Genomic DNA, 27,316 nt, shown 5'->3' with positions numbered 1-27,316 from the left:
ATATATATATATATATTTATATGAACATACAATGCACAGACAGTTAGTGCAGATAGTTGAAGAGGTTCACAGATCAGTTAACCAAGTCATTTCAAAACTGAGAATAGCTGGTCCACCTTAAACGCCAACCTAACCCCTTCACTTTAATCAGCAGGTGGCAAACAAGACACAGGAGTTGGAGCATTTATTCAACGACAAAAACGCCCAAACTGCACACACACACACACACTGCACAAGGCTGAAAGGAGCAGATGGTTGTGGCAGACTGGCAGTTGAATAATAACATGTGACTATAAACTAAGCTTTTGTAGTTTGAAGACTAAACCCAGAACACTCAGTTGCCGTCTTTCTGAGCTCGTTCTGCCATAGAAACCCACCACTCTTGGCAATACATCACATCAATAAAGCATCATACAAGTCGCATTTGTACTGGAATCGAAAATCATACTGTCTGGTTTTCCCTGGTATACCATGATACCACCCAAGCCGATCATGTTCCACCAGTGTGTGTTGCCCTTAACAGTAAAAATATTAGTGGAGTGCAAATAATAAATGTAAAGGTCTTGTCTCCTGTCAGAGAAAAACAAGCGCTGGAGACCTCATTTTGACATGCTTGGAGCTCATATTAGTCAAGTATATTGTATAACAATTCATGACGTTTATGGAAAAATAATATTCTAATATGAACAATACTTATAAAAGGACATATGGCAATATATAAATACATATATATTTTAGTAAATTCCAGTGGCGCTTCCACAGCACAGATCCAGTTCTGTGTGCTGGTCTGTCCCTCTGCATATACAGCCATGATTCAGTCTGATGAAGGCCAGGACTTGTGGGAGCTGGTGGGGCTCCTTGGCTGGGCCTTTGGACTCCCCTGAGAGAAATAAAACATATAAAATAGTCAATTATTCTGCAACGGATTATATTTAATAAGGGTTCAGAGCATTAAATCATCCAAACAAAGGCTCTTCATTATTGGGATATTAATTTAATTTTTTTTGTTTGATGAAAATGTTTGAGTTGTCAAATAGTTAACATATTCAGACAACACAATCCATGGGAGTTTGATGACACCGAGAGAGGGCAGCAGTGTACCTTCAGTCAGTGCTGCCCACACCCAAACTAAAGCTTGGAGCGCTGCCGAGGAACTGATCCGACCCACTTTAAATACAACAGACATTGCTCACTGTACAGTTATGCTGGGTGACCTGCAGAGACTTCAGCCAGCTAACATGCCATTTCCCAACTGATTTAAAGATGGTGACATAAAACCCTTCAGCTTGTGGAACCAACAATGAACCACTGCCAGTTAAAAAGTTAACTCTCGACTCCAAGCATTGATATTTATTCTGTCCAGGCTCTTAAATGCGATAAAACTGAACCAGACGAGTCGGCATTATAGTCACATGATGTTTTCAGTTATTTTACATTTGTCCTTTTACAAGTGTGACTACCTCATCTCCACAGAGGAGGAGGCGGTGTGGAGGAAGACTCACCACAGGCTGGGTCTTAGCATAGTTCATATGGGCGTAGAGCAGCACAGCTGTGTCATTGTGAGACGCCTCCAGTGCGATGGACAGAGCATTGCTGCCATCCTACAGACAGAAGAGACGGGGAGAAACAGATGCAGTAGGAGGGCAGTGAGTTTATTGACCATTAAAACAGTTTGAGATGGACCATGTGATCCACATTACCCCTTGTTCTTTTTTTCTTCCAGACCCTGTCTCTGTCTGGATGTGTTGCATCACCACTCTTGTGATGGATGATTAAGTTGCAATCTTTCATCCTTGTTTGACCAGTAAACCACAACATCCATCCATCCTGCATCCTCAGCCTCTCTTTTATGTTATAGAGGGGAAATACAAGAGAGATCCTGTGATTTTGCACTATAAAAACTAAACCAATCATTGAATTTTATTCTACAACTTCAATATTGACTTGATTTATTCTTCTGCAATCAGTGTAAGTTGCTCTAGTTGACATCGCAGGTGTATATGTACATAAATCCACAGTTTGGAATGTAACTTGGTTTAAGGTTTATTTTTCAGTTCAACAGGTTGGCTCATAGTTTTCCTCCGTTCCACTTTTCTCGCCACTGTAGCAACGGAAAGGGAGACTCTCGGTTTCTCATTGGCGTTCACTCAATGAGCTATACACCCAGGCGCTAACCCAACTAGCATGGTACGGCTAACAGGTAGAAAGCTGTGTACACTTCGGCCTTTAGGGTCCACACATCTAAGACACAGACCTAATTAGACAGAACCGGCTAATTCAACAAAATGAAATGAAACACTTAACTAAGTAAGATTTGGCCATAGCACTACACTGTTTTATAGCACCACTTTGTCTTATACTCGTGGTTTGTCTTGCGGTTCTGTGTTTTCAGAGGACAGTGGACCTTGGGGCTTTTCCAAACGTTTTCCACCCCCCACAGTCCACATCTCAGCCCAGCTGTGCTGCACTGAAACACAATCCAGGAGCTGCTGCCTGCACTGAATGGCTACCTCATTCGTGGCACAGATGTCAGTGCTCACATATCTGTCTGCCTGGCCAAGCATCCAGACCGGACCTCTGTGAACTCGCTTTAAAACACACAGGACTGTACAGATTAACTGAAATGTCACAAGCTGCGATGAGAAGTGTTTTGTTCCAGGGTAAGATGATCCCAATGACAGACCCATGCAGTAAATGTACAACAATTTTAACATTTTGTATGAAATATAAGTCAAGTGGTTGGCAAAATTGAAATCTTATAATCTGGATCCTTTAGAGTCTAAAAGTTACCACTGACTGACTTTTTACATATTTCTGTTTTCAGGAAATGAGCTGCTGACTTGTGAATGGGTCACATGGTGAAGCATGCAGAGGACTCGTGCAAAGGCCTGCAGGGTATTGTGTCTGAAATCTAAAAGTCTGCAGTCGTGGATTTTTAATTCGTCCCTCGGGGGCTCGCAAGCAGTGATTGTGTTTCCTGTAAACTGCACTGACTTGACTAGAAGGCAGATGAAATTAATCTGATTAAGGCTCTTTAGCTCTCAACCCATCTTGCTAGCAAAGAAAAACACAGACTAAGAGAAGCAGAAACAAGCGACAAGGGACAAGGAGAGATCAATTTCCCATGAGGTGCCGTTTCCTGAGCCGGATTAAGCTGAATCCCAGACAAGAACGTGCTCCGAGGATTTCAGCAGTCAAGAGATCCAACAGTTAGCCTCATCCGTTAGCTAAGGGTAAGTTACTGAAAGATTTCCTCAATGAGTGCATGAGCTAAATGTGAATGCCTTACATTATCAACAATGGATATGTCGCAACCAGGCTGTTCCAGGAGCAGTTTGACAATCTCAGCACGGCCATGTTCGCTGGCACACATCAGAGCTGTGGATCCCTCGTCGTCCTGCACGTTGACGTCGGCGCCACACTGCAGCAGCGCCCGCACCATCTCCTGCCGACCGTGGCTAACCGCTAGCATCAACGCCGTCTGGCCCGCCTGCAAAGGTAAATGTATTTTAATTTCTTCTTATACCATTTCTGAGAGCTTATCATCATGCTAAGCCCAAGTGATGAGAACATTTTCACCTGCATCATCATCATCATCCTTTAATGTTACTTGACAGCATTATGGACAGTGTTAGCGAGCTTCTCCAAAATGGACAACAAAGAAAACACAAAAAGAATGCCAAACTGGACAGGAGATGTCGCTCTCCTTGAAGAATATGTTCCACTAATAAGCTACTTTTAAGAGACTGGTATAGGTCTTACATTTTTTCTAAGGAAAATGGTTACTTGGGACATTCTAGCAGCATAAGGGAAAACGTAAGTAGCTATCGGGAAACACTTAGATCAAAGGGTTAGTCCTTACTACATCCTAAGGAAATTATTTTATGCAACTGGAAAATTTAAGGGCAACCTTACTGGTGGTTTTATGCAGCGGGGCACAGATTCTGTTTTGTTCAACAACTGCAACAATAACAAGCATCGGTAATTGAATTTATAACATCACTGGCTATAAATCCAGAGTCCTGTGACTTGGCAGTGTGAGAGGTTGTCAGGCGCTGTGCCCAAACACATACACTACACAAGCTGATTAGATGGAGCAAAGAGATAGCACCACTTAAAAGTCAAGAGATTCTCACGAATGTGTCACGTTAGGCTACACATTTCTCTAACCCAATCTAACCTGTAACCAATTATTCCTCTGGCTCTGAATGGAGTTCTTCATTAGAGCACAGGAAATGCTCTTTTAACACTTCCCTCGTTGAAGTAAACACGGCACAAAGACTGCTTTTGTCCACAGTTTTCTTTACCTTTACTCAATATTGCAGATGGGAGATATTCTTTCAAATCTGTTTCGCCTTATCTAAAAAAAAGTAATGAAGTCATATTGAACTTGCTTTATTGTTTGTGCACATCGGGTTCCATATGTTTTTGAACATCACACACTAAACCAGCAGGGGGAAAGCCAAATTTAGATTAAACAAAGGAATGCAGTAAAAACCCTTTATCCAATCTAATGCAGTTAACAGATCAAATTAGTGACTCATTCCCCTCACTTACTCTCTTTCTAAATGGACTGTAATATATAGAATTAATCTTATGTTTGGTTTTGTATTGAATATTTTCACATTACCAGTTTGAATTAATTTGAACAAAGCCAGTTTATCCAGTCTCTTAAGTGATAAAATGATTCAGGCTGTTTGAGCCGACGGACTCACAGTACGTCTTTGTGTTCTTGTTTTCCACACGTGTTGGCATCACACTTCTCAGGTGATACTTTTTTGAACAGCGAACTGTATCTTTGAAAATGTTTGTCACATGTCTTTCAGCTGTTTTAAATTAACTTTATCCACGACCACCGCATGAGAGTTCCTCTATTTAGTAAAATGACTGTGGGAAGCAACAGAAATTGATTACGAGCATTGCTTCACACGACTAGACACAACGCTCCCGTGTGTGTTGTTCACTCCTGAACTGTGGTGAACTGACGACGACTAACCTGGCTGGCCTTGGCGTTGACGTTGCCCTGACTGAAGAGCCTTTTGACCACAGCCATGTCGTCTTCCTCCTTCACGGTAGAGAGAGCAGCCAGCATGATGGCCGTGTAGCCCGCCTTGTTCTGCTTATCCACACAGCACACGCCTGCAGGGAGCGCATGCTTTTATTGCTGTGTATCTGACCATATATGCAACCACACAGATGTACAGAACAGATCGCTGCATAGAAATCTCACTTACATATACATGCACACACAATTACACTCAGTGACTAGTTTCATATAGTTTTATGGCAAATAGAAAGGTTAGGATATCACCTGCACTTTATGTAACGTAAAAAGTAATTAAGCTGATTATTTCTCTCACACCTAACGCACTACAAGAAAGAATATTTAGCATTTTTAATCTGACAATAAACATTAGTAAACAGTATTTACTAACGGGATTAGATGTTATAGTGAATTGTGCATCATTCTCAGAAGGTCCCTAACCTGTGTCCAGCAGCAGCCCTACAACACCGAAGTTGGAGTGGGAGACACTGTAGTGGAGAGCCGTGTTGCCGTTGCCGTCCGTCATGTTGACCACGTGCTCCAGCAGCACTGACGACACCTCGGAGAACGCCATCAGGTAGTCTGAGACCCGTGAAGGCTGAGCCATCTTGGCGCTGGATATACGGAACCACTCCAGCTGGACGGTGTGGGTGCTGGAGAGCTGACGGTGAGGGTGGGAAGTCAAATATCATCTACAGGTATACATTACACACACACACACAAAAACACACAGCATCTGAAGCACATTCACCTCAATAGGTAGGAAATGATAAAGCTGTGATGATATTTTACGGTGGAAAGAAACTATGTACATTTAGTAAAGTACTTTAAAATGCAAAATATTGTCATGTTACTCTCACATGGAACTTTGCAGATTCATGATATAAAATAATAATCAATGTTATTTTTGTATAAATAATACGTACTGATGCGTTATAAACTGCTACTACCCAGCAGTATGGAAATGAGTTTAAATTAGGCCCATCATTTTGTATAATGATAATAATACTTTTATTTGGGGTATTTTAAGCACATTTGATGCTGATGCTTAAGTAAAAGATATGACTATCTTCATATATTTCTAGTGCTAGTTTTCACACACATTTTCTCTGGATTTGGAGAAAAAAACAACAATGTATTTTGGTAAAGACAAAGTTTACCATAGCCTGACTGAATGCCAAGGAATGTACGTTTTAACAATCTATTGTTAAACTCAATGATCCACTTCCTGAGCCTTTTTTTCCCCAGTCTACACTCCTGTTCTTGTTAAATGAAGCTATTATTATTTGTAATTAATGTATGCTGGAGCCAAAATATACCTAAACAATTAAATACAGTCTGGCAGCTTTCATTGAGTTTAACTTATTACAATTTGGCATTATTCCAAAAGTTGGAAGTGGTGAATTTAAATGTGCAACTGAGAATGATTTTAAGAAGCATGCAGGGACGCACCACTTCCTTACTCTTCAGTGTTGTGATGTCATCGTTCAGGTGGTTCTTCACAATGAGGCACGCTTCACGCATTTTTGAGCTCAGCTCAAATCTTTAACAAACACAAAAATGTCTGAAGTTGAAACACAAAACAATGTGATGCTTTCTGTACAAAATGTATCTCTCTCTGCACTATATGTGTAGATTTATTTAAATTAGAAGACTTGCTCTTTTGTATTCCGACATAATTTAGTAGAATTCACATTTACAGCTCCACATCAGTATATTATTATATTATTTTGTCATAAGTGACAACGTACTTCTCTTTCACAGCATCACTTGAATAATTTGTGGCTCTCAGGGTTTCCTCGTCGGTGTCGCTCTCGTCCAGGTTGACGTTTCTTTCCTCCTCGGATGTTTCTTCCTCCAGTGCCGCCTCATCCTCCTCCGTGCTGTCCAAGGACTCACCTTCTACACTTTCTCCGGAAGAACTGCCATCTCCCTCCTCTTCCTCCTCCTCTTCCTCTTCACTGGATGTAGATTCATACCTGGGAGATACAGATTTTTGCTGAAATAAAGAGCAACTAGCGCAGTTTAAATTTAAGGCACTTTTATGGCTCTTTTATGGAAAACAAGACTGCGATTGCTTACCCAATCAAAGTTTTATTTCCCACCCCAAGAGCATCTGCCACCTTATTTTTATCATGGTAAAAAATTGAATTAGGCTTTGTGTTACCCACCCTCCATTTAGAATGCCAACAAACTGCAGACTCTTCTTGCCAGCGGTGCGATTCTCGCCCGAGTTACTCCCATCCTTCCTCTTCATGATTGATTTCAGCATACCTGTTGCCATAAAGGAAGCCAAAGGATCAAACAAAGAAAAACTGATATGATATAAACAAAAGTCTTTTATGATTAACTATCGCTGGAGGATTGAGCCCATCTCTTTAGATCTCCTTCTAGGGGAACTGCTTATAAATCCAATGTCATTTTGGTTTTTAAATAGTTGGTATTATATTTTCCAGTGGGCGGTGCTTCGTTATCCGCAATTTCTGAACAATTTCAAATAACCTTCATGGAAGGAACGACGTCATTTGTAACTTTGTGTACAAGAGAGAGATTTTTTTCAATTGGTACACTCAGAATAATTACTTCCAAGCATGACCTATTGGGTCTTTTAGCATGACAGGTTCACCTGTTGTTAAATTGCCTACAGCTTAACACACGATTCAGGATACAAGTGTCCACGAAGAAATGTTAATTATTTATGTACAGTCTCTGATATGCTCCACTTGTTATGAATATTACATGTTCTCATTCTACCATGTGTTTGCACCAATGTTATGAAGACAAAGAATTCTCCATTTGTTGCATGTTTGTCGATTTAAAAACACCTATGATGTCCAGAGGAAGTTGAACCCCACAATGAAGTACAGGTAAGTTCCCACCTGTCTTGGTGTTGCTGGCCGCGGCCGTCTCTCCTTGGTCTTCCTCTTTCTTCTCTGCCATGCTGACCATCTCTTCGCCTGGTGAGACCTTGTATTCAGCGATGGTCATCTGTCTCTTCTTCAGGACTTTTTGCACCTCCATATGTTCCTCAAACAAGTTCTCCCATTGGCTCCCAGTGCTGACCACTGCAACAGCTGCTGGTTCTGCTGGTTCCACCACAGCATCAGTCTGGGTGAATTGTTCGATCTGATCCGCTGGTAAGGTCTCACCCACACATGCGTCTTTCACCTCAGGACAGCACGAAACTGCAGCATGTTTTAACACAGCCGTCAATGTCTCTACCTGGGCATTTTTCATGTCTGGTTTTGCAAGAACCCCCTTCTCAAGCATAATTCTGGAGGTTTTCTCCTCCACCTGGGCTTTCAGGATCCCCACGTCTTTGTCGGCCACACTCAATCGGCCCTCTAGAGCCACAATGGACTCCTGCTGGAATTTAATGGTGTCCTGTAAAGTGTCGATCTCCCGCTGTGCTTCGCTGGTCAGCCCGAGTAGTGACTCCATAACCCAAACCTCGGCCTCCTCTGTCTCCACACTGGCTTGTACTCCCTCCTCGTGAACCAGAGGGGCCTCTGATCCCGTGCATTTATCACTAACGTTTACCTCTGTGCCCTCGGAAGCATCTTTCACACCCTGGCAGTAGTAGAAAACAACAGAGTCCATTGGGATGTCACCCCCAACAGCCACAGATTGCTTCTGAACAACAGACACCTTTTCTGGAGTTTTTACTAAAACTTTTGCTGAATGTTCTGTAGGTTTCCCTTCCTTGCCCTCAAATTTCTCAGCCAGCCTTTTCAGCTCACCAGATATTCCACGGCCTTTATGTCCAGGTGAGGGTGGTGCAGTCAATCGACTCTGGATACTCTGGTCAGTTTGAAGAATCTCTGTGGTTTGGGTAGACGACTCTGTGGACTGTTGCTTCTGCTGGGCCACCTCTAGGTTAACTTTCTTCTCCTGCAGGGCTAACAGGAGCATGTCTTTCTCTGCACGAAGCTTGGCCACCTCTTTCTCAAGTGCAGGGACACCCTTTACCCTTTCTTCCATCTCCTTCAGCTGTTTCAAGGCTGTAGCCATCTGCTCTCGAACTGTCTGCAGCTGGCTGGGTGGGATTGGAGTCATTGTGGAACCAACCGCTGGAGTGCTGCGCCCAGAGGTCTGAGGACTGGGTTTAGTCCAGTTACTCTGCAGAAGCTGGATGGATGGAGAGGATAAGAGCTGTTTGGGAGGATCTGCGAGCTGGAAGCGCCCACCGTTCTGGTGCTGGTGGGTTTGTTCCTGTTGTAGCCGCCGGCTGGTTTCTAGAAGAGTCCGCTCCACTCTAGGGTTGCGCTGCGGTGGAGGAGGTGGCACTTTGGCTCCAGCAGAAAGGGGAGGAACACTGAGGAGGGCCACGGGGGAAAGACAGAGCCCTTCACAGGGCGCTGACCCAAGGCGGTTGCGTGGTGGCGGCGGCGGAGGAGCTCTGCCATCCTCGCTGGCTGGGGACGCCAGAGATTCTGTGGATGTCCAGCCACTGGTGCGTCCCCCCACACTCCTCTGGGAGAGTTTGACCCCTCGGCCAGTACGCCGGGAGCTGGCAGTTGCTCGACGGAGATTGTGCCCACTTTCTATCTCTTCTACATATTTCAGGAAGTCCAGATCCAGCTGGAAACCATACGGAGTCTGGACTGAGTAAGAGCCTGGCTGGTCCGCCTCCTCCTGACTGGAGTAGATGAATGGAGAGCCCAGATCTGAAGGGAAGAGGATATGTGACAAGACAGTATTGCTACATCACTGGCATTTAAAGATGGCCTGTGGAGCTTCATACTAATGAAACAAACATTTTATTTATAGTAATTATATTAATGTTCAGGAGTATTAGTTCTCCTTTGGCAGGATTGTCGTGGTGCCATATTCTTTCCATTTTTAAATGATGGATTTAACAGTGCTCTGTTAGATCATGTGACACTTTATGTGACTTCTGAAGGTAATTGGTAGCCCCCCGACTTATTAAGGGGATTCATGAGCAAAGGGGGTGATTACATATGCAGGCAGTTTATATATATATATATATATATATATATATATATATATATATATATATATACATACATATATAAATAATTTATTTTATTTTTATTTTTATTCATACAAATGTATTTTTTATTACAGGTTGTAAGGCAAGCAAATAACACCAAGTCACTGTCAACCTTCTGAATGTGATACAGTCCACAAACTTTTTAGTGGCATGTAAAAAAAATATATATATTTGTTTATTACAACTAAACATTCCATTCAAATTAAACCTCACTCAAAGAAAACGCCTAAATATATTCATAGTCACAAAAGAAATAAGGATATGAGGATGAAATACAATAAAATAAAACAATGGCATCGACATGCAGTTTCTTACCGGGCAGCTTCGGGTTAACCTGCACTGACTGAGTCATTTTTCAGGACTGGGACCTTTCAGCACACAGATTAAAATAAACACCTGGCGAAAGAAAACACAATGACGTGAATGCATGTGTCATGAATGTACTTCAAGAGGAAGGAAAAGGATGTAGTTTCTAAAAACACTGCACAGTACTTCGGTAAAAAAACATTGGCAGAGGGCCATCATTTCTTACCTACCGACTGTCAACAAGTGTTCTTTTACTAAATATAATTCTAAATTTATTTTTTATCACATTCTCCAAATGTTCCGATGAAAATGAGACAACAAACATGTGGCTCCTTGCTCTCACTTTAATGGCGGACGCAGACGCGTATTTATAGGACTTGTAAACTTAATAAGTGCAGAAAAACGCCTAAAGAAGTTTATGTGTTTTCTTTTGGCTTGTTAACATGTCTGACTCTTCAGAGATGTTTAAGTATATCGAGCCTGACATCATCCAAACGTTCAAGCTCTCCGTCTCTAGTTGGTTGAGCTGTCAGATGATCTCTACACTAGACTTTCTTAACTACAAGAGACATTCCAAGTCACTAAGAGTGTGACATCCAGTACATGCTGAAATCTTTAGGCACACTGTGAAGTTAGCAGTCGGGGGAAACACCTCAGTGCAAAGTCAACACCAAAGGGCTGCACAATGTCCACAAACCACAAGACAACTGATCCATTAATGATAGATAACACCACCCAGCTGTAAAACCACAGGATTCGTCTCATCACGAGACTGCTGAAACCTGACATCCGTACTGCAGCACTGGGAAATCTGTCATTATCTTTGACCATAATGTCTATTTATCGGCACACACGAGACAAACTTAAAAGGGACTGACGACATTGTAAAAATGACTGCTAAATGACAATGCTAAAGATTAGAAACTATGGAAAATGTTAGTAATTGTTTTAGTTGGAATTGATAGATAATCTTCTGACTGGCTGACTGTCTGTTTGTTCTAAACAGACATTGAAATGCTTCATGTGCTTCAGGAAAAAAAGAGGAAAACTGTATTTAATTGGACACGTTCATGATGAATGTGTCCCAGCAGAGAAAAGTAGGAAGCTACAACTTGAATGATGTAAAAGTTTACCTCTCAGCCGCTCAGTAAGCGATTCATGCAGCTGGGCTTCCGGCTGGTTCCCTCCTTTCTGCTCCTCTTATCCCTGAGAGAGACACACATCCACCAACAGAAGCATATTAACCATAATCCCAACTATACCATTCACATAACCAAATCTCACTCATCAAAACACTGAGTGAATTTAGTGTGTAAGAATGGTGTTGAATCCCTCCAGTAGAGCGTCACATAAGCAAGAATCTTTGCCAACGACCAGTGAAGCTCCTCTGTGGGTCATGGTGGACCAACACCGTGTAAATTAGTGTAGTGACTGTGCTTTCCTTTAATTTGGAGTCTTCAGTCAATTTGTTACCCAAAGCTTTAATCTTTCCAGCTGTTGTGCACCAGACTGTGTTTTATGTTATTATTCTTTTTTTAATCTTTGCAGAAATCCAATTATTGTTTTCATCTCAACATTGGACGAAGAGAAACATCTACTAGACCAGAGAAGATGTTCTGTCATGTGACAAGATAATAAGCAGAGCGAGAGGTATGAAAGGTGAAAAACAATGGCGTAAACAATGTCAAGGTGTGCATCCACCTGCACCACAAACCTCACGGTGTCGGTTCACTAAGAAAAGTATAGTGTTTGTCGTCCATGTGGGTCATGCAAAGCCGGTGAGGTTCGGACGTAAAAAATAACTTTTAAGACGGAGAAAAAAGGTTCATGCAACACAAAAACACACATTGTGTACATGTTTCTGTACTGCAAAGACAGTCAGATACAGTAACCACACACACACACACACACACACACACACCTCGCATACATTCAGTCATTCATTTTGTTTCAAACGCACACACAGATGTTTTTCAGCAGCCTGGGGCGCATTCCTAACACATGCTGTTGCAACACGCCGCCGTCCTTCTAGCTGACTGACTACTGATAACCTCTGAACACACACACACACACACACACACTCATTTGTCAGCCCAGACTACAGCAGACCGTTTATTGTCAAAGTAAGGACCTAGGACTAATGATCATATATCATATTATGGACAGTGCATTAATTAAAATATGAAGTGGGGTAAAAACAGAATCTCTAACGAACAACGATGTTTTTACTTCTTATCAGCCACAGCTCTGTCTCTCCTCAGTGTTTCTGTCTACCGTCGGGTCAAAACCCAATTAGTGTGATCCTGGAACGTCCGAGCCAGACAATCAAACACAAGTTAAACCGTTTCCAAGGATGTGACTTCACCTCGTTGGTTTACTTTGGTCCGAACCAGAGAGAAATAGTTTACTGTACTTTCTGTTTCTTTAGGATCAAATACAAGCAAAGCAGAGCTTATAAAGAAGTTACATGACCCTTCAAATTATTTAGTTTATTGGGGAGCATGTAATCCTGCCTGCTTGCAATTACAAGAGATGAAGTTGGAACAAATCTGGCTACAGTTTTAACTTTTGCTGCTTGTCTGCACTCTTCTGATCAGATTGTAGTGTAATGTGTAAAGTAGGTTGGATGACGTATATATATTAGGGCTGTCAAAAGATTGATTTTTTTAATCGCGATTAATCGCATTTTGTCCATAGTTAACTCGCGATCAATCGCAAATTAATCGCATTTTTTTTAGCAAATTTTTTTTTCTTCTAAATGTACTTTAATGAATTTTTTTCATATTCTTAATACTTTTAACAACATAAGGGCAAATATACTTGATTTATGAAAATGTTTATTTAACACTTCAAATATCCCCTTACCAAAACATGGGATCAAAACAGGGTTATAAGAATATATCACAAACAATTAAAGTGAACATGTCACAGGAGATAGTGTAACAGGAGATAAGTACAGTTAGGATATAAGTGCATTGGCTTGCAAGTGATATCTCAGACTGGACGTGCTTCTATGGTAGCTCATTTCATACCCACAGTACGCGCAGATGACTTTGGTCTTATCGACTGAACCATCTGGCAGTCTTTTGAAGGTGAATTTGCCGTTCACAAATCGATTTTAAACGCGTGTGGACGCGCCGCTTCCCAGTATTGCACGCTTGGTGGGCTGCCACTAGAGGATGATTGACAGGCGCTCTCCTTCAAACAACATATTTTTGCGAGCGTTCGCGAGCGTTCCCGAGGCGGCGAGTCGAGCCCGGCGCCTCTGATTAGCATAAAGTAGATTCGACTTATACTTGAGGAGCGGCCAACTCGCGCGCCGTCTCTCGACATTCGCCGCAACGCTACCAGAATACAATGAATGGGACGCGGGGAAACACCGCTGCCTGTGGACGCGCACCTTCCCTCTGGATCAAGACTACAGGTGCCACCGACGGCCATAAATCATACAATGCGCGTTTTTTTTTTTTTTTTAATACCGAGCGTTAATCGCGCGTTAAAAAAATGAACGCCGTTAAGAGGATGTTGCGTTAACGCGTTAACTTTGACAGCCCTAATATATATATAAGGTACATTTTGATGATCTAAAGTTGTTTCCGGTATCAGGAAAGTCTAAAATGCTGAAGCGAGTATCAGAGTGTATATGCGCCAATCTGATACCACGTTATCATTTCATTTAGCAGCTCATTCACAGGAACAGAAACGTGTCGCTTGCTGCCACATCCGTTTTTATCGGTGGCTCACTCATTTGCTGCTTCCATCATCAGCTCCGAAAAACAATGGAAGTTGAAAATGAATGAGCCATCTTGCTTCTTTCTCATCTCTGTTGAGTTGCACATGTGCAGAACTGATCGGGCAGGTGCTAGTGGATTACTATACTACAGTATTAGAACTTATTTCAGTTATAATGGACTATAAACGAGAAAAAGAACAATTCAAGTACAGAATTCAATCTCTGTATGTATTTGTTTTTTTTGTTTTTTTATTCTGAGCAATGGAACAAACAATAACTTAACTGCCATGTTTATGCCTAGATGCTTGTATTTTAGCCTTTTTTATTCTATTGTAGTTGATCGATCCCAACTCCAATCTCAAAACAGGCATTTTCCAAGTTGTTTGTTTGTCCTCCTGCAGACGGACCTACAAAGCATGAATTCATTGTAACAAGTCACAATCAGTCTGTCGTTATTTCTGCATTCTTTCTTATCCTTTTAGTGAAATTAAATCAGTCAAATCTGGTTATTTTACTCTAAACAATTACAGCAGTACAAGACATTGCGTGCAGCTGGATGATGGATGACACAAAGACATTTGGTTTTTGGGCATACTGTATCTGGGACTTCAACCAAGCAGCAATAGTGGTGGTTATTTTGGCCGTGGCTTTTGAAACGTTGTTGGTGTTTACATGGAGGTGAGCACAGCAAGTGACACGGATAAACACAAATTATCCCACATTTATATTCACTGCATGGTTGGTGGGAACACACCATTCTAGGGTTCCTAAAAGTTCAGGTTCACAGAAGCTACAGGTTACTATTAACATGCCGAATAACTGAGTCCATGTACAAGCACCGTATTATAGGACGAATTGCTGGTTTTAACGCCACTAAACTGAGAGCATCTACACTATTATTTTCATAAAACCAGAGAGACGACTGCAGCGATGGCTTCATGTCTCTACATTTCAAGAATTTATTCATTGCACAATGTGTTGCAAAGTTAATTAGATGGTTGAACAAACTCAATTAACCCCAGCAGTCAAGTCGCCCCCCCCCCCCCCCTTGTCTCCTCATCATAATCTATTTTCTCTTCTCTTCATTTGATTTTTGTCTATTACTCATTTTTTTTCTTTCACACTTCCTCCTCTTCACTCTTTGCTCCCCTCCGCTCCCCACATGACTCATTCGTCCTCACACCCTCTTCACACACACACACACACACACACACACACACACACACACACACACACACACACACACACACACACACACACACACACACACACACACACACACACACACACACACACACACACACACACACACACACCTCAAGTGTTTCTGTTTTCCTTTCTGATTTGTGACAGACAGCAAATTACAGACCTCAGGGAGAAGCTGCATTCCTCTACCCCCCCAACCCCCCCCCCCCCCCCCCAGAGTCCTGACCAGCTGAGAGCCACGCTGTCGAGTCTGTCGCTCGCTCTCTCTGTCTCTCTCTCTCTCTCTCTCTCACACACACGCCAAAAACAAAATGACTAAAAGGCCCATAACTGCATGAACGTGAGTGCACAGCAACAGAAACACTGTGCATTATACTCTCTCTCTCTCACACACACTCTCTCTCTCTCTCACACACACACACACACACACACGCACACGCGCACACACACACACACACACACACACACACACACACACACACACACGGGATCCTGCAGTCAGACAAAGACGATGTTCACAGCTACAAGTTTCAGTGAACACGTCGTGGACATACCACCATAACAGCAAACGCCTAAATGTGTTTTTATTGTCAACGGATGAACATTGTTCTTCAGACTCACTAAACAGCCGTAGACGAATTACATGACATTCTTCAGTTTTAATGCAACACTGCAATCAACCTTAGACTGCAGCTGCTCTCACTCAACATCACAGTCGCGTTTCTTCACGTTGCAGCCACGCGATAATCTTCGATACCTGCCAGCACTATAAGCAACTAAAAGTGTAAAACAGAGCCGGTTAGCTGGAGCGTCCGCGTTGTTTGTCTATAGCCTAACGTTAGCTTTGCACTTGGTGATTGCATTCATGCTACAAAATCATAAAAGTGCTGTCTATTTGTGAATTTTCTAAACATAAGGTGTCGGTATCATAAACGTTTCTTTGCTGCAGAGCTCATTTTCTGCAATATTCCAAAATTCAATGGAAAAATCCCATTGGTTTTTTGTAGAGTGGACCATGATACTTTTCTGGTCAACTTATTAGGAAATTACAAACCCCTAAAGTGAAGCGTTCTATAGTTCTGAGCATCTCTTAGATGTCATTGGACTCACCAAAGTAGTGGTTGAGATCTGGAAAACAATGATGTGCAGGGAGATGATTTTACTGTTTGGAAAAAGTTAGCCAAATCATCTAAAACATTTGTATTTGCTAGTGTTTTAAACCCTCCACTGCTGTTCGTTATTGTGTTGGCATATCTCAACAATTCATTTTAGAACAGTTTTATTATCCCTAATGTAAATCATGGAAATACTAACTATGTCATAAACTAACATTTCAGCAGTCAAGATAGTTGGGATATAAAAAGGAGACTCGGACTTATTAACAAAAATAACTTGGATGAATAAATAGTTTAGTGACCAAAAGTGTAAAACGGGTGAAATGCTAGAACAGTCTGTTACTGTTTGTTATTGATACAGATTTCCCCTCTGGTTCAGTCGGAACATGTGACAAGTGGAGAAGCAGCACCTCGTCCCAGAGCAGACTCACAAAGAAGAGAAAACAGCCGTCCTGCATTCACTGGGAGAGGAAATGTGCTGGGTCGAGGCTGGAGGGACATTTTTTTAACCTCATACTCTTCGTCCACCACCCTTTTCCGAGAAGAGAAGCCAATCGGAGGCGAGGCGGTAGAGAAAGCCGACCTCCACTCTCTCTGACAACAACTTTTACTATCCGACTGCTATTCATGAGGAAAATCTGATTTCTGCTAAATTGAATCCTTTAATCTCATCCTGAAACTAAATACTGTTCATTTTGTCATCTAATAGTTTTCTTCCTGAAACGATTGATAAATTACATTGACTGAAGGAAACAACATTTTGATAATATAATTATATAATCATTTGACCAAAAATGCCAAATATGTTCGGTTCCGGCTGCAATTTTTCATTGTTTTGAATCCTGGTGAATGTAATATTTTAGAGTATTGAAGCATTCATTCAGAGGAGGAGGGATCCCTCTCCCAGTAGGTACAGACATGCAATAGATGTACATTTTTTTTTTTCAAAATTATCCTCAACTTTTAAATTGTGTGATGCGATCAAAAGGTCTAGAATATCTCCGGAATGCATCTAAGATCGTCTTGTTCATTTCTAAAACAGGAAACGTCATCTTGATGCAAACAACCTTCAACGCTCATCCTGGTTAATTTAAAACCTAAAATGTGCTTTCCCTGAACTTTACCTTTTGTAGAAGCCAGGAGATTTGGTTCATGTCTTTATGCTTGTGAGGAAATGTAGGCCTAATAGACACACACACACACACACACACACACACACACACACAGAGGAGGGCCTCTTTGCTGCTGGGATACGACTTCAGTTTCCTGAAGGGAAGCCCACTACTCCCCTAATAAATCCCCCTCACCAACACACCCACACATAACCCCTTCATGCCCCTGTAGGAGACCTCCCATTGTCTCCCAGTAGGAACTGATGGGGGGGGGGGGGGGGGGGGGCTTTGCCAGGAAACCCATCAGGCTGTCCTGAAAGCTGCTTCCTGGAGGCAGCAGGAAAACACCGGAGAGAAGGCAAGAGAAAACAGAGAGCTGAACAAATACAGCCAATGTGACATAAACACATACTCTGCAGCATCCTGCAACAGCAGCACCGAGGCCATCATCACATGATGCATCACACGAGATTAGATACCGCCTTATCAGCTTGGGCCCAAGATTTAAGTGTTTAGGTGACACATGGTAACACTCCATCTATATATATTTCTCATCTATCTCGCATGTCCTGCTGTATCCACATAAAAAGAAAAATATATATATATATTTGTTTTTATCACAATCAGGTCGACTTCAAACATCACATGCGTCCTGCCTCCCCTCCCTCTTCCTTCCAGATTCTCCAGCCAACACAATCAGCCGCATTCAGCCTCCACAATGAGGCTTTATGCCCGTTTGGTGGTGATGCTGTTTTCAAGACGTTTTGTGAGGCCTCGTTGTTTTCGACTACCCCTCCACCCCCACCCCGCCTTTTCCTGACTATGTCCAGGTTCAAAATGTCACAAAGTGAATCCAATAAAGTCGCTGGGGACAAGCCGTTTCACACCAAGCACGGGTTTCGTCCCCCCACAGAAATGTATAAAAACTGACTTTGGGAGTTGTTGTGAATGCGTAACCCCCTGCGGAACATTCGCAAGCAAGCGTTGCCGCTGACAACAGGATCGGTTTGGGCTACCTCAACTCCCACAACACACCTGAAGCCTCATCCACGTTACATTCTTCATTTATCGATGACACATTCTATGTAAATACACTACTCACATGCCCACACCGAGCTGCTACGTACATGCGCATCACATGCTCTGCATGGGACACCGATAGCCGGAGGGCACCAAATCAGCTGGTCATGGTAATGCTGCCTCAACAACTTTGAAAAGAATGGCCCCCAAAAGCAGACAGGAGTCCGGGGCAGAGAAGAGGAAAAAAGGAAGAAATTGTGGGATGACATCTCTTGCAGGTATGTTTTAAGAAAGTGTATCGGCATGTATCGGCCATCAGGCAGAAAAAAAGTAAAAACGTGTTTTCATTTCCTTCGTTAATGTTAATCTAATATAAACTTTTGCTATTCAGATTATGTTTAAATTATATAATAATACATAATTGTTAAATAAATGTGTTTATACTTTGTTCTACCGGTATTTTTGAAACCATCTTTCTGAAGTTTGAAAACATTTTTAACTCTGCATGTATGTGCTGAATCATTAGGGCCTGAGCACCGACGACCCCGGGCCGTGAAGGCCCTTTTGGTCAGAAAAGCCTCAAGAGATTGCTAATGGTTACTATTGAACATTGGGAGGATACGGTGAACGCTGTTACCATGGCGATGCTTTTTGGCATTTAAGAGGAAGTGATATTTCCAGTGGGTCGCTACAGTCCCAGTGTCATTAAACTTTGTACACCAGTCAAACATGATGACTTAAAATGTCTGATATGGTTAATAACAGATGCATATTCCAGACGGGACGTCCAACGACGGGGCTGTTGCTGGTTACCCGACCGCAGCACTGGCAGGCGGTAGCGCATGTGCCCGTGCATCACTGCTCGCAGTTTTAATTTTCTTGTTTTTCTTAAAACAATGCCAGGTCAATGCTGCAATTGGTGCTTGGAGGAACCCAGGACGAAGATGACCATACTGACCATCTACCAGCAGTTCACTTACACAAGATAAACCACACGAGCAGCAAGTCTGAAGGGAACAGTAAAGTATGCAGTGCTGAGCCGGGGCAAAGATGAGGGCCAAATCCACAGTCCTTGTCCCGAGCGACAGCGCGGCCTATTGTTTGGCTGATTTCTGAGGCTTCAGTAGTCTGAGTTTGTCAAACCAAATCACTTAGTATTTTGGTATATATTCTATTCCAGTAACAACCTCTGGTATCTTTTGGTAAAACTGTATTGCGGTTTTTCATCCTTTGAGGATTCAAATATGGACAACCACCAAAACAAAAGACCTGACCGGGCATGAATGAATCCCTAGAAAAGCAACATTATATGTTTCTTTCTGGACACAATGATGTTAGCATCAGATTGCAGCGTTGCACAATTTGTACACCAGCAGCTGCAGCAGCATCCAGTCAGCTGAGTTTCCCCCAGTTAACCAGTTTCCAGCTCTGATGTCATGTTGCATTTTGAACCAAAGTACGTTGTTTTCCCTCTGTGGTGAGGCTCAAAAACTCGAGGCCTGTATTCCCAACTTGACAAACAGAACGTTAGGAGCAGCTGCTTTTCAAATACGCAGGAAAACTGAATTTTCCCTCTAAAGATCTGTCTCTTTCTGCACCTTTCCTTTTTCTCTAATCACCTCCGCTCTTTGTTTTCAAGTCAAGCATATAACTTAAATAAACCAGTCTCTAAGAGTCTCTCTGAGTTGACCTATATTCAGTATTTTCTTTCACAACAGTAGCGACTGGAATCTCCAGATGTTTGATTGTCATAACTACAGAACAGGACCAGATGTCGCCAGCTTTCTGCCCAGAAACAACTGAAATATGTGTATATCATGTTATTTCCTTCACTTGAAGAAATTATACCAGTTCAGCATCTCTTTGATGGAGAGAGTCGGGGTAATGACAAGGCACCGGGTGTTCGTAGGTCTTTGAAATGTTTCCCAAAGCTCCTGCAAACACACCTTTATCGCTATGGCGCTGCCCCTCTGGTAAATACATGTTTCCATCAGGCACTGATTCAGTTAGCTTCTCAAAGCCGCTCATTACTCCTGATCCGTTATCTGCCAGCCAGTACGAGACTTGATTAAACGTATCAATACCATGCAGCAGACATCGAGACAATCTGCAATGTGATCTCACCCAAATTGCAAAGGAGACTCTTTTGATCATCAATTTGGCTTTAACTTGCTCTTCGTCTGTTGCCTGGTTCTAAACGTTATTTATTCAATTTATTACACAACTCTTCCCTCCTTGTTTTTGCGGTTTTATTGATATGATGTTCAATACTTTGACGCCACTTCCTAATAAGATACATTTAGTAGTGTTTTATGGAGTTGCAGGCAATAACAACCAACTCTTAGTTTTTCAAGTTGTGTAACATAACGTACTCTGGTTCTAGTAGGACAATCTGCCTTTTAACTTTAGTTCAGACTTATTTAGTTGCACTCTCCAATGGACCATCTGCTCTGCTGCCATGGGTAACTTAATGAGCACCCCATTAGAAAGTGGAACCAGTATTTTAAATGCTGGATGCTTTACAAAACAGATATTCACAAGCAATAGAAAAGTATACAAAACAAGAAAGAAATGGAGGGGGGGAGTAACAGAAGATACAAAATCTGAATTGAAAAAGACATGCAGGATTATGAAAACAATCTTTGTCGTTGTCATTTCATGTTGCTGCTGTGGAAACTGAACGTTGCAGTGTTGTTCAGCCTCTTCACATGACTTCATAGGGCAGAGGCTTTTCCACAGAGCTAAACACAACATTTCGTCCATTATGAGCCGGTGAACAGAGGTGATCTCTGTGCTGCGAAACCAAGGTCTCATTCTCACTTTGCCCTCAGAGACGTTTTCTCAGGCATTGGATTTAAAATTTCTAGACGGCGTCAGAAAAAGTTTGAGTAAAACCACAAACTGAACTTCTCTTCCTTCAGAAGCACACAATAACTTTCATTGCTTCATCCAAAAATTAAAATTGGGATGAAAAGGTTTTTGGCGTCACATGATATGCAGGAAGTTTGGCCAAAAGCAGTTGCGGTTTGGTGCTTCCACTGACGGAAGTGGTCGGTCCAGACAGAGCAAGAGTCTGACCTTTCTGGTGCTCAACCACAAGAGTGAAACCAGTCTAGGACTTTCGCCATTTTACCAGCCATAAAGACTTTTAGGGCCAGGTATCACAACCTGTAGATCATGATCAGTGTCTGGTAGACTCAACAGATTCATCAGATCAATCAGAATGCAGCAGTGATAGAGGAGTTTGTCAGTACACAGTTTGATTAGTGACTCTTTCCCATGCTCTGCCCAAGTACTTCACTTCACATGGGTATTTTTAGCTCTGTGTTTCTCAGGCAGTGGAGATAGCAGAGCTAATTGGACCACAGTGGACAGTAGGCACTCACTGACAAGCCTATCAATTCATATAGACATTTTAAACATTTGGTGAAATTAGTTTTTTTTTTTTTTTTTTTTCTTAATCTAAAACAAATCTTTATCTGGATGAAATAAGTCCCTAAGAACTGTTAAAAACTACAGTACCCAGCTGTACCCAGGAAATTCATATAAAAATTAAACTAGAATTTGACCTGGTCCAGCAGGAACTAGTGGGATTGGGGGCAGGCAGGGTAGGGAAGTTGGTAAGTTGCTGGTTTTGCCAATACCGCAAGAATATCAGCAGCCATGTCACTTAAAAACATTTATCAGCAGTTTTAGGAGGGAATGGCAGACGTCCCTCTCCCAAGTAACGCTTTCCAGCTCCTCCTGGTAGACCCCGAGGCATTCCCAGGCGAGATCAGATATATAATCTCTCCAGCGTATTCTGGGTCTCATCTCATGCCCGAACCACCTCAACTGACCCCTTTCAAACGGGAAAGAGCAGCTGCTCTACTCCGAGTTCCCTCCATCTCTAAGGGTGCAACCCAACATTGGCCTCATACTTGATGCTACTGTAAACCACCCCGTTGCGTCCTGAAGCGAACAAAGAGAACCACATCATCTGCAAAAAGCAGAGATGCACTTCTGAGGTCCCCAAACTGGACACTCTCGTCCTCCTGGCTGCGCATTGAATTCCTGTCCATGAAAATCACAAACAGGATCACTGACAAGGGACAACCGTGGTGGAGGCCAACACCCACTGGGAACATGTATGACTTTGTGCAGTATACAGACACAACATTCACTTTGTAGCATAGAGACCATGGTCCGGTTTCCCGATAACATCCACTCTTAGCGCGCTATGAAGACTCCTACGTTATGACTTAACAAAGTTGTTAATAGTCTTGGTTCCCGAACGGTCTCTTAGGAGGAGTAACACTCCTTACGTCGTATGTACACGGCGCTGTCCAGAAAGAAAGTGCTGAAATCGATTGCTCAGAGTTCGATTTTCCATTTTATGCGCAGGTGCATGACAGCACTATATTATAAAATGTAGGCTATTGCAGTGTTTGCGAATAAAACATTGCTAGAAATCCTTCTAGGCCTAAACATTTATTTAACCATGGTCGAACATACTACCATGTACTGATTTAAAAAACGACATAATAAATATAGAAACAGCGGAGGAGATTGAGCCAATTACATCCTTAATTACATGCGTATTTGTTGCCGTTGTAGTCGAAACTTATGCAATATAGCCGCGTCCGTCTATATATCCATGGGATTGAAGTTGATCCTTATGAAATTATGTATACCAACGGCTCCGAGACGGCGACGTCTTTGGTTCAGCTACTTCTGAGGTTGAGGTAAAGCTTAGCCTTGTGATGAAATGCATGCGCATTTTATTTTTATTTTCTTCATGAATGACTTAAAACCACTGGTGAAACACAACACTGGTAATGTGCAGTTCCATGCGCAGCGGGGATTTCTGGATTACCGTACAGTGGCGGCGACTAGCGTCAGGAGCTGAAACATCGCTACGGTAGAGCTAAGAAGGCTCTAAGAGCGTTCCAGACCACTCTTACCAACATGTGACGTACGAAAGAGATTCGTAGCAAAGAACGTTTCGGGAAACACGCGAAATGTTAAGTAGGAACTCTAAGTAGGGGTTACGAATGACGTAGCGTTAAGAAGGCTTTAAGAAGGCTTCGGGAAACCGGGCCCAGAGCAACAACACCATATTCCTGCAGTACCTCCCACGGGACTCCCCGAGGGACACGGTGTAAGCCTTCAAGTCCACAAAATGTAGACTCGATGTTCACATCCCCATGACCGCTCCAACAGTCCTGCAAGTGTATACTGTTGCACGCCCAGGATGGAAGCCCCAACACTCGCAAGGAGAGGTATCGGGGTCAGGGGCAGCGCGAGTTGGGCAGCAGGCAAAGATGGGGACCCATGGTGATCCCTGACTTTGCTGACGGGCCCTCGGGGGGAATTGAGTTTTCCAGTGTCTCATTTTACTTAATAGTCTGTTCAAGTCTAGTAGCTGAGAGAGTTATATAAATGTCAAAATGAGAGAGTTGATTACATTTATTCAAAAGGCCAAGAGGAAGGACTTCATGATCCAAATAATAACTTTATTAAATGACGTTACATTCCTACAAAACTATAAATATGTAATCTTAAAATGATACAATTAAGAAAAGTTGTTTTTCTTGTCGTGTAAAGTCTAATGGTCTACATGTGGAAAATTTGCAGCTGATTCTCCTTTCAAGGACAATTTGGAAAGCCACTCCAATCAGAGGATCTGGTCTGAACCTCATAATGATCGTTTCCATTTTCAAAGCCTGATGATGATGAAAACCTCCTGCTATCAGGTTCCACACAGCTCTGACACTTAAAACTAATTGTTGCCTTCGGAGCAAATGCTTGAATGTTAAAAAAAGGTAAACAAACCACTTTCACTGAGTAGAGAATTTGTTTAAACCTGATGAGTGTTATCTTATTACTGGATAATTAACACTGATCAATTCACGTGTAACTACGCTTGTATTTCTTCAACATGGAGCTATTTAACTAGTTCCTACGGTTAGGTACTTCAAATTATAAACTTGTTTTCTATATAACATTTTAATATGAGAAGCAACCCGGACCTATTGCTGTTACATTAATGTATATTAGTAAAATTACAATGTGTGTGGTGACGTAGGTAAAATGTATCCTAAAATAAGTAAAGTAAAGATACCGCAAAATTGTCTTTAGAAAGGCTTGAGTAGTACTTAGTTACTTTCCACCACTGCTTGCGACATAGCGAGTTCCAACGCCCGAAGTACAATGAAATTAAATCAGGCCAAATCCAGTGTTTTCCAATCATCATCATAATAATAATAAGAAGGGGTTCTTTGGATTACAAAGCCACCTGATTACCTCATATATAAAAATACCAATTTGGATTCTGACAGTCGTCTACTTTGAGTCTGGTGAGTCCAGCTCTCTCTTCGCACATCATGTCACTGCAGTTCACTGAGGAACACCGTGTCGCTAAAAGGTGCTAAAATTAAAACCACTTGTAATGCAGCTAAAAATACGACGGCATGCATCTGATCTAGCTCATGAGTAGGAGCACTAACCCAAATTGAATTCAGTTTTAAGGTAATAAACTGTCCTTCTGTTCTTAGGTGTCAACGAAACAAGAATTAGGACGCGTGTATGAAAGAACATTAAAAAACAGGACCAGGAGGGAAATTATTCAGAGTATCAGAGTGTAACACTGACCTCCTGACACCTGCAACTAACCTTACAGTCAATCTATTTTTGAGGCCACCGCAGTAAGTCAAACCCCAGAGTCCTATTGCAGAAAGACACTTTCCCCCCTGAGACAGACAGTTGTTACCAATAAACACAGTTGTACCACATGATTATCTCATGGTTATCAATTTGGGAAATGTGCCTTAGTTATATTCCCCAAACAATATTATGGAATAACCAACTTAACAAATACAAATTACAGTTAAGAAGACAGCAGCCATTTTAAACTTCATATAAACTTGAGCCTTAATTTGTTTCATTTGACAAGAAAGTGGAAGTTCAACCAAAAGGCCACAGCGTCCTGACATCTCTAACTAAAATAAACATTCATTGTTTCTCTTCAGCCTTTAAGACAATCAGTTTGTTCCACATTCTTCACATGATTCTTCCCCTTCATAGACCCTCCCATCTCTTTGGTTATCAAATCATTTAACCTCACTCACAAACAAGAGACATACGCTTCCATTTAGGGACGCTCCAGTGCCCATAACAACAAATCCCATATATACACTGTGTCTTGAGATCTCTGCTTCCATCACATGAGGAAGAGACGCTCTTCCAACCAGTAGCAGCCACTGTCATCAATCATCCAACTGGATGCTCTTTAAAACTTGGAGTTAAAATCAAATGTGTGGCTTCCTATTAACAAACCCGTCCACTCTACGTCTGTGAACACCCGACAGAACAACAATATTGGCAGATTCTGCGTAACCTGAAGTCCGAGGTTGCAATTACACCATTTGTTAACATCCAATTGCGGATATAAAACATATATACATACTTTGTTTTGCAGTATCTGCATATGGTTAGGGTTTAGAGAAAGATGCCAGTTATGGAAAATTAACTAAGTCAAACTGTTAACCCTGCACTAACTGACTTGTTTTGGCCACTAGGGGGCAGCAGAAACAAGTTGTGAACACAACATTGAGATAGCATCACTGTTTAAGTTAATATGTTGAGCATATAGCTGCTCTTTTACAAATCCAGCAGTTATGGAGTCATGTTTGTGTCAACGTCACGAAAAATCGCTCTCTTTTAACTCCGATTTGGTCGCTACCAACCAGGGTTCAACACTAGGAGGTGGAGGGGGGATTTCCATCCCACGTAGTAGCCTCACCCACCATCTGATAGATATTTCTTCTATCTGCTCTACTAGCAAGCTAAGGAACTTTATTGTGAAGCACTTTCCACAACAGTAGAAGAGAGGGAGATAAAGAAACAAAGAACAAGTCAAGTTAAGTGTACCAACCACAAAATAAACAAGAGATCGAGAGAAGACAAGAATGGTTTTAAGATGTGCACCGACGTGTGGAGAAACAACACAAGCAAGAAAGTCACAACAATGTTTAGATCTGGTGGGATGAACTTATTTATCACATTATACTTGTCACCCACAAACACCAGTTTTTAGACCTTTACTGTAATAAGTGTAGAGGAAGGCTTTGGCTGGGAGATTTTATTTTAAAGTTGTGAAAATATAATTCTGTTTGAGAGCATTTTTACGTCAAATATTATAAATATGAAGAAAATCCACAACACATTTAAAAAGAGCTCTCTTTTTTGCACTATTTTGAACTGAGAATCATAGTGAGAATAATAGTGAAAAATGTCTTACAGTCACTTTTAGGGTCCAAAAGGCCTTAATACAAATAATGTATATGTACAGTATACTGTACAATGTAAAGTATAGGGACTTCAGGTCTCTATTGCGATATTAAGAGTATTCTGGCAACATTCAGTGGGTTTAAACACCATAAAGCACAACAATGATTATAAACACATAGGCCTTGGACACTAAAAGTCCTGGAAATAATACAGGAGCATCAACAACATAGTTTAACTGCAGCAACAACGATGTAGCGGCTGTTTTAAAGTATTTTATAGGCGTTGGACATGCAATAACCTCAATTTTGGCAGCTAATGACTAAAACACACGCAGCATAAATCGTTTGTTCACGGAGTCGATCAGTCAGGCAATAATCAGCTAATCAATACGTATCCGTATATCGCGTGCGCGCGTGTGTAATCGATCCCTCGGGCTGTTTCTTACCTTCTGTCTTCTCTCCGTCCAGTCTCACTGGGACTTGTCATGACTTTAGG

The 27,316-nt window shown here is 41.9% G+C and overlaps 1 protein-coding gene across 3 annotated transcripts; it reads right to left on the bottom strand.

The window, feature by feature from the left end:
• Positions 1-27,316, bottom strand: kank3 (KN motif and ankyrin repeat domains 3). 3 transcript variants are annotated; one of them, XM_084011468.1, is made up of 12 exons: positions 27,273-27,316; positions 11,498-11,572; positions 10,374-10,454; positions 7,924-9,711; positions 7,216-7,321; positions 6,796-7,023; positions 6,497-6,587; positions 5,486-5,705; positions 4,997-5,139; positions 3,290-3,490; positions 1,503-1,601; positions 1-880 (listed from the first exon to the last, which is right to left on the bottom strand). In XM_084011468.1, the coding sequence occupies exons 3-12, from the start codon at positions 10,408-10,410 to the stop codon at positions 815-817; spliced, it is 2,979 nt and encodes a 992-aa protein (XP_083867594.1). In that variant the 5' UTR covers positions 10,411-10,454; positions 11,498-11,572; positions 27,273-27,316; the 3' UTR covers positions 1-814. The 3 variants fall into 3 exon arrangements, with proteins under 3 accessions (XP_083867594.1, XP_083867596.1, XP_083867595.1); XM_084011470.1 differs by having other exon boundaries at positions 7,216-7,318; XM_084011469.1 differs by having other exon boundaries at positions 11,498-11,570; positions 27,267-27,289.

Source organism: Eutrigla gurnardus (genome assembly GCF_963514095.1).
Source record: "Eutrigla gurnardus genome assembly, chromosome: 6".
Taxonomy (NCBI): domain Eukaryota; kingdom Metazoa; phylum Chordata; class Actinopteri; order Perciformes; family Triglidae; genus Eutrigla; species Eutrigla gurnardus.
Note: the sequence above shows the minus strand (reverse complement) of the source record. Positions and strands in the feature narration are given on the sequence as shown.

Excerpts from the sequence above, each read along its gene's own strand:
- kank3 (XM_084011468.1), bottom strand. The coding sequence starts at position 10,410 with ATGACTCAGTCAGTGCAGGTTAACCCGAAGCTGCCCG. Across the intron at positions 6,588-6,795 it reads AGTGATGCTGTGAAAGAGAA|ATTTGAGCTGAGCTCAAAAA; the intron begins GTACGTTGTCAC and ends TGTTTGTTAAAG. Across the intron at positions 1,602-3,289 it reads ACATATCCATTGTTGATAAT|GATGGCAGCAATGCTCTGTC; the intron begins GTAAGGCATTCA and ends TTCTGTCTGTAG.